At 31.0% G+C, this 8,101-nt stretch overlaps 1 protein-coding gene across 1 annotated transcript; it reads left to right on the top strand.

Moving 5' to 3' along the window:
• Nucleotides 1-4,958: 4,958 nt before the first annotated feature.
• HELRODRAFT_162840 (hypothetical protein) lies at nt 4,959-7,620 on the top strand (the record flags this gene model as incomplete). Its single annotated transcript, XM_009024930.1, has 5 exons — nt 4,959-4,976; nt 6,257-6,420; nt 6,561-6,761; nt 7,281-7,401; nt 7,516-7,620. The coding sequence occupies 5 exons, from the start codon at nt 4,959-4,961 to the stop codon at nt 7,618-7,620; spliced, it is 609 nt and encodes a 202-aa protein (XP_009023178.1).
• Nucleotides 7,621-8,101: the final 481 nt, after the last annotated feature.

Below are 8,101 nucleotides of genomic sequence, written 5' to 3'. Positions count from 1 at the left end.
TATTTATTTTAAGCATGATATAACATTTATATAACATTTAAGCATGATAGAACAAAAAAGCTTTTAAAGGTTTTTCTATACCATCTACACCAGATTCTCAAGTATATATATATTCTGTGCTTCTACAATGTTAATTCTTTGTTTTGTTTAATGTGAATACTCGACGGTCATTTAATTAGTTATTACGATCTTCTTCGGCCAAAATAACACTTTTACGTGTCATCATTATCAATGATTCCTCTGTTTCTAAATATATTAGTGGGAAGTATTCCAATTGCCCGTTTTTGAATATTTATTATCGGATGTCTTTGTTCTATGTGTATTGATTCGGCTAGTAGTAATTTATAATGGCTGTTATTGTAATATAAGATTTCAACATTGTTGTCCAAGATTTGCCTAGAAATTTTAGTTTTGTGTTTCTTTTTCATATAATTCTTTTTCTTTATAGCGCCAGTTTGTACGCGCATCGTTAGTCTTCTTGGTAGCTTGGTCGTCGTCGTACCAACATATTCAGAACTTTGGTGTCCACATTCACCAATATTACTTGACGACGACTCACGATGCACGTAAAAATAGGCGTCATAAAAAAAGAATCACATGAAAGAGAAACACAAAACTAAAATTACTAGGCAAATCTTGAACAACAATGTTAAAATCTTACATTACAATAACAACAATAACAACTTACGACTAGCCGAGTCAGTACTCATAGAACATAGACATCCTATAATTAATATTCAACAACGTGCAATTTGTAATCTTTCCCACTAATAAATTTGCTCTTATAAATTGCTTTAAAAAGATAACGGTTGGGTAAATGTTTTAAAAACATTTTTAATGGTACACAATTTTTAAAATGATATAAAAATTTAAAACGGTTTCATAATGTTTTAATATTCGTCAAAATTCTGCCCATCATGTAAAAGTAACCTGCTGCACCACCTAGTCAGAGGAAGCAATTTCATAAATTAATCTTTGATATTTTTAATTTGTTGAAAAAGACAGCCGCTTGAAACGGTGCGTTTTATATCTGTGGTAACGCACAATTTTAAAATAAAGTTATGAAAAAATAATTTCATTCAAATCAGAATTTGTAATAAATTGAAGTTAATGAATAAATTATTTTTTTGAAAACAGTTGAAATGAGTTGTAAAATCGTTCAAAATTTTATGTGGAATAATTTTAGAGAACTTAAAATAATTAGATGTAGATTGCGATGTAAGAAGCAGGCAGTGCAAATTATTCAGCTATAATATTAACAAAAAATGAAACTAAAAACAGACGCGAAACTACTTAAAAAAACGAAGGGATAGCTAACGATTTGTTTGCCTAAGAAATTTGACTGCTGAATTGCAAAGTCAGGCATGGAAAGTTTACCGGAGTTTATTTAGTGCAATGCACTTTGGCGCGGTGCTCCATTACATCTGCCTGCACGTTCACCATGTTTGCTGGCTGGCTCATTCATAGCATTCTTTTCACTAATAATAATAGTAATAATAATAATAATATGAATTTAGAAAGTTTTCAAAAGTCACAATTACCTAATACGTCATTAAATCTTAGCTATAAAATTTTAAATCAGTCATTTAAAAGATCAAATATTCGAACTCCATCGATTGCACGCAACATCATTCATTAGTGTAAATGTAGGTAGCCCAATATTTTGAACAAAATAAATAAAATGTGACTCATAAATAGTTTTCTTTGTTACTACACGATGGAATTTTGAAATTTTAAACATTCTCTGTGTGCACAAATTTTTATGTAACCGTAAATTATAGCTGAAAATTTGTACAAAAACTTATTATTTTATCAACCAGTGGTCAAATTTATTTAAACTTCTTCAATGTTATCTTTCATCAATTATGTTGCGTGTCTAACAAGTTTTTGTTATAGTTGAGCACATTCGAGTACACAATCAAAAATATAATTACTTGGACTGCAGTCACTGATTAATGTAAACAATCGCAGGCAGAGGATTCCCCGCAGGACCAGTTACAGAACAGTGCTCACCAACGGTCTGTCTGTTTGTCTTACTTCTTGTTGTGTTTGTACTATGTGGCTTGTTTACAGATTGAAGTATTCAAAATGACTATCTGCTCAACAAAAGCCAAACACAAACACAAAAAATATGTCAAACTCAATCAAAGCATGATATGTTTTCAGAAAAGATTAAGAATTTTAAAAATAAACACTTTTATATAGAAATTGTTGGAGATTAATGACGAATTATTAGTATGTTGAACCTAACGAGATGCGTAATGCGTTTGCGTGCTAACTCTTTCCTTGCTGCGAAACTGATACGGCATGGAGCTTAAAATTGAAATAACGAGAAAAGTTTGTAACTCATTGATCAATTATCTTTACATTCATCTTGCTTTTCTTGGTGTTAGTTTTAATATTCTGCGAAACAAAATTATTCGCCATCAGCAAGTTTGTTGAAAAATATTCTATATCTTTGCATAAATGTGGTTGGTTACATTTTTTAATTTTTTTTTACTCAAACTATTTGAGTAAAATATTCATTGATTATTACTTTCAACAAATAAATATTCGCACTTTAATACAATCTGATAAATTTAAACCAAATCAGTTTAAAAATAACCCGTTGTTAAAATAATTTTATAAAAGATATACCGCTGTTTATATCAATAAAAATAACTTGTCGGCTTTCGAAAAACGGACCTGATAGAGGACAGATTCAAAGAAAGTGTGTGGTGAAGTCAAAAACAAAAATGAGACATCGATAGTTGTCTTATGTTATCGTACTCCTGACTCAAGTCGAAAAAACGATAATGGACTCCATGAACTAATTAGCAAAGCCACGAAAGGACCATGCTTTATAATGGGAGACTTAAACCATCATATAGATTGGACTAAGAGACAGGGCAAAAAAATTTTTGATGACCTTCTTTTGGAATGCATGGATGAAAATTTTCTCACACAGTATGTGTTTGAGTCAATGAGGAAGAAAAATGTGCTTTACTTAATAATCTCTACAGATAAGAATATGATGGAAGATTCCTGGTCGGAAAAAGGTTTGGCTCCAGTGATCATCAAATAAGATTCAGCGTAGCTGTAATACATGAAAGTGAAGCTATAACATACAAAAAAGCTATTTAACTACTTATAACTACATTTTATTTAAAAGATCTTATATAAGTTAAAAGCTAAAGTTGAATGATGGAAACACCAAATCCTTAGATAGCGTTCCGCTTCAAAACATTAATTTTGAAAGTGAAAAAATTAAATGGATAAAATTTAAATTCAAGACAACAAAATTGAACCTACTCATCAAAAATAAATCTGTCTTATCAAAGTCTAATTTGGTTCAACTCTAAAATTTTTGTTTTCCCTAATTCCTGTCTCTTAATAAATTTTTCCAGCGTAGGCTATACAACTATCTTTTAAAAAATGCTAGCTAACGGTAAAATGGAAACAAAGTGAAAACATATTTAACATAGATTAACACCATTGTTTTGCTTTGTTACAATTATCCTACATTCAATTTTTTAAATACTGAAATATTATTACAGAATTTCTTGCATTTTCGTACAATATTTTTCTTGGCTGTCTAAAAGATAGAATTGTTGTTTTTTGTTTCTGCATTGCGCGCAAGCGATTTTTATAGTTTATCAGGTTTGTTATATCGTTAAAAAAATAAAAGATAAACTTTTCTCAAGATATATATATATTTATTTATTTATTCATATTTGTGTGTGTGTGTGTGTGTGGGCGCGTGCGGGTGCATGCTTGCGCGAACATGTGTGTTTTATCTGTTAGAATGTTAAACATAGGTACTTAAAATAAATAATAACGAATGAAACATAATAATATAAATAAATACAAACTATACATAATGATTGCACCGTTGGACAGGCAACACATGTTTTATGAAAGTTGCCTCGTCTCGACAAGATGCTAAATAACTTGGACGCTTCAAACGCACACACGTGTAGTTATCAATATTTTTTATTTCATTATTTGATACTGGAGTGATAGTTAGAACTGTATCTGTCAACACTATGTCTATAGTACATCTGTTATAATATTATTAATAATAATAATAACTTAATAATAATAATTTCAGAATAATTTCAGCTTGTTATAACTGGCTGTGAAATTCAATCATTTTTTTATCAAGGGTTCTTTAATTTATTCATTTATTTACAAAATAATTTTTCAGGATTAGTTGTTGTTATCGTTTTAAATTTTACAAATGATAGTTTTATCTGGAAAAAAAATAAATCCACTTATTGGAAAACATTCTTTCATTTTTTATTGATGAATATAAAAATTTAACTATTTTTAAACTAAAACAAACGAATGAAAATGGTTGCCTACTTGTCGTATTTGATAGACAGCAACTGTTTCGTGTTTGCGCGTGTGTGTGCGCGCGCGTGTGTATGTTTGTTTGTGTGTATGTGTGTGTGTGTTTGTTTATGAAATATATTAACAAAGTTCCATGATAAAAAATTTTAAAAACATAAACGCGTAATTTAAAAGGAAATATAAAATATATTTAAGATGAAATAATAACTTACTTGCTTGTGTCAGGGGGTGTAAATATAGTTAAATATAATATATTTATATTTATTTATTTGCATACATATCAATATATATTTGTATATATGTGTTTATTTATTTTTTAATTATTTATATTATATATATATATACAAACATATATAAGTATATATTATTATATTTACGTATATAGATATGTGCTTTTTAAATTTTTTCCTCTAAACCTTAAGTAATTGTTATTGGATGATAAATCATTTAGCCCATGTTAAAATGAATGAGATAGCAGAGAAGTATGTGAACGCTGAGCAGACGAGAACAGATGATGCATCATTTCAAACATTTCTGCTCCTCCTTATATATGAAGACGTGTAATACGCACCACACCAACATGATAACATGCAACGCTCGCTCATATGTCTAGTGAGTGAATGGAGATGCATTGTGAATTGGAGGTACATTTTATGGCATGCATTGTTTCTCTGCTCTGCTTCAATCATCCAAACACCCACACAACAACTCACGAAACATTAATTCGTTTGTACACATAAACAGAAACTCAAAACACCCGGTTATATATAAACTCACATATATGCTACATATCTTATATTTAAATACACATACACATTTATGTGCTTAAGTGTATATATATATATATATATATATATATATATATACATACATACATACATATAATTTCAAGAAGTCTATGAATTTATAGATATATAAGTATATTTGTAATTCAGCATGTGTATTTATATGTACGGTAACTTAAATTAAATAAGCGAAAAAAATCAACACCCTTCATATGACTGTGAAGACTGAAGATGCTGAATTCTTTTTCGAAATTAACATTTTTGTATTCCATTACACCAAGTGTAATGATTTTTGATTATTCGCCAAATTTATTTGCTTCAAAAAAATGTATAATTTTATTTTTTCGAATAATTTTTGTTAAAAAAATATCCACAAGAAAGCTGCTGCAAAAGGAACTCGTTGCATGGAACAGATGTTCATTAGCAGAACATGGAGGGGAGTATGAAATTGAATGAATCTTAATTACGCGTACTTGAAGAATTCTACATCCATAATAATTTGCAGATCCTATCTAACAATGCTCTTATTGAGTAGAGTGGTTTTGTACCTTATGATAATTATGTATTCTTAAATTTGTAAATGTAATGATATAGATCATGGCGATGACTTTGTAATGTAACACCCTGCTTAAGTAGGTTAGAACATTGAAAAGTTGACAGAAATCACAAAATTGCCTGTAATGTCTCCACACATTATTCAACTTGAAATTATTTTCTTACAAAATCAAACCTTAGTAATGAAACAAGACCTCGTGAAATTGGTTAGAAGCCAAGTTTGATTAGAGCAATTGTGTTAACTGAATTTGATGAAGTCTTCATTTCAATGGTTCCAAACATCGCAGGAGACATGCAATTTTTAAAAACTACAAAATTTTCAACCCGGTTGGCATTTGCAACGACCATCAAAAAATGATGATGATGATGATGGTAATGAATCATCATCATCATGACCATGATGAGATCAATCATTGAAATCACCCTGCTTAAACAACTTTGTGGGACTGGCTCACGTGTTTTTGTGTGTGTATGTTTGTGTGTGTATGAGTGTGCGTGTGTGTGTGTGTGTCAGGTAACAATTTCCCGTGTCGCATCATGCATATACATTATTAATACAGAACTTGCATTTTTTCACATCATAGGGCGTGTTCCATATTTACGATTTTGCTATTGGTCAAGACATTATTTCATCTCCCGGTCCTATTGAGTTGACTTCAGACGAAATAATTTTTTTGAAGTCACTTCGATATAGGTTGTTAAATTTTTTAGATCAGCAAGTAACGTGTTCCAAGTTTTGGCAGCCGAGGTTAAAAATCTTCTTACACCAAAATGTATCGTTATGCATGATGTATACTCTATAATGCATCAAATTATTATTATATATATATACAATCGTGTAATAGATGTGTTGAACCAATTAACTTGAAATGTGGTATTTAAATGTAGGTACGTCGGAGAATGGTCGGTTTGGAATGAGAATGGTCAACCTTCAAAAAAGGTCGGTTTCGAGACGGGGTATACAGAATTTTTGATAGATTTCAAGGCTGAAAACAAGCTGATTGGTTTGATATTTAGTAAACAAGGGTCTTTGGGCACGGCGAAAAACGTGGACAATGTTTCAACTTGCTCCGCTCTTGGAAGGCGTTGGTTCGTGGAAGAGAAGATTTGTTGATGAATTTTACGGCCAAAAACTGATTGGCTTGAAAATTTTATAAATAATGTTTTTTGGGTACGTCAAAGTTGTAACGTAGTTTTAATTTTAATTAGCTAAATCATCAAAAAGGCTTATTTTTAGTTGGTTAAGTGGTGGGTGAGCGACATTTTCATAAAAAGTGCGTCATCACAAGTATCATCGTTGTCGTCATTTTGTTTTTTTACCCAATTTAATTGTCGTCATCATCTTCCGCATCATCATTATCTTCCTCATCATCATCTTCATTATCATCATCATTATCATCCACGTCATCATCTTCATAGTCAACCGCAAAAACGTCTTCATCATTAGCATAATCATCATCATCATATCTACACTCTTATCATCATCATAACAGGCAACATTATCATTATATGCACCATCATCATCATCCTCGCCCTCATCATCATCCGCATTATCATTCTCCGTATCATCATCAGCATCTTCATCTGCATCATCATTATCACCATCAGCCACAGCATCACCATCATCAGCCACATCTTGTCATCATCGGCATCACCCTCATCAGCAAAAGAGAAAACAGATTTGATTGTATTTCGGAAGCCCTGTACAAATGTGTATATGTGCATAGTCGTTCGTTTAAAGCGGACGTTAATGGAGATGCAAACATGTTGATTGTTATTGATGGCCACTCCACATCACCATCCGAGATAAGTCCCGCTGTTGTCTTTCAAACAATATTTATAGCCGCATCTTCACGATGACAATGACAAGCAGGCCGCAGATAACGAAAATGTTAACTTGCAAAAAAGAACCTTTAATGAAAATCGTTTGTGTGAGATGTACGGGTGATGTTTCAAACAAAAAATGACTCTCCTCACCGAGTTTGTAGCTCACCAAGATCAAAAAGTGACATAATTTTCAATCGATTTCATGCAAGTTGCGATAACAGAAAATAAAAATATAAATAAAAATGCATGATTTGTATTGCGTTGAGGGTTATGCAGATAAGATTTAATAATAATAATATAAATAGTAATAATAATGAAATTAATAGGGATAATAATGAAAAGAATTGTAATAACAATTATTATTAACCTAATTTTAAGTATATTAGGACCATAGAGGCCAACCGTCCCGAATTGGGCAAGACAGTCACGAATTTTACCCTCCATGTATAGCGACCTACATTGGTGTCCTTGGGACGCATATTTGTCCCGCTTTTTGCGAAACCAATACAAATAGTTGAATAATGAAATTACAATTTAATAGCCAGTTTCAAAGAGCCATACAAACCAATATTTTTTATTTTCCAACACAAATACACAAATAC

The sequence above is a fragment of the Helobdella robusta genome, assembly GCF_000326865.2.
Source record: "Helobdella robusta unplaced genomic scaffold HELROscaffold_4, whole genome shotgun sequence".
NCBI classification, from domain to species: domain Eukaryota; kingdom Metazoa; phylum Annelida; class Clitellata; order Rhynchobdellida; family Glossiphoniidae; genus Helobdella; species Helobdella robusta.
Note: the sequence above shows the minus strand (reverse complement) of the source record. Positions and strands in the feature narration are given on the sequence as shown.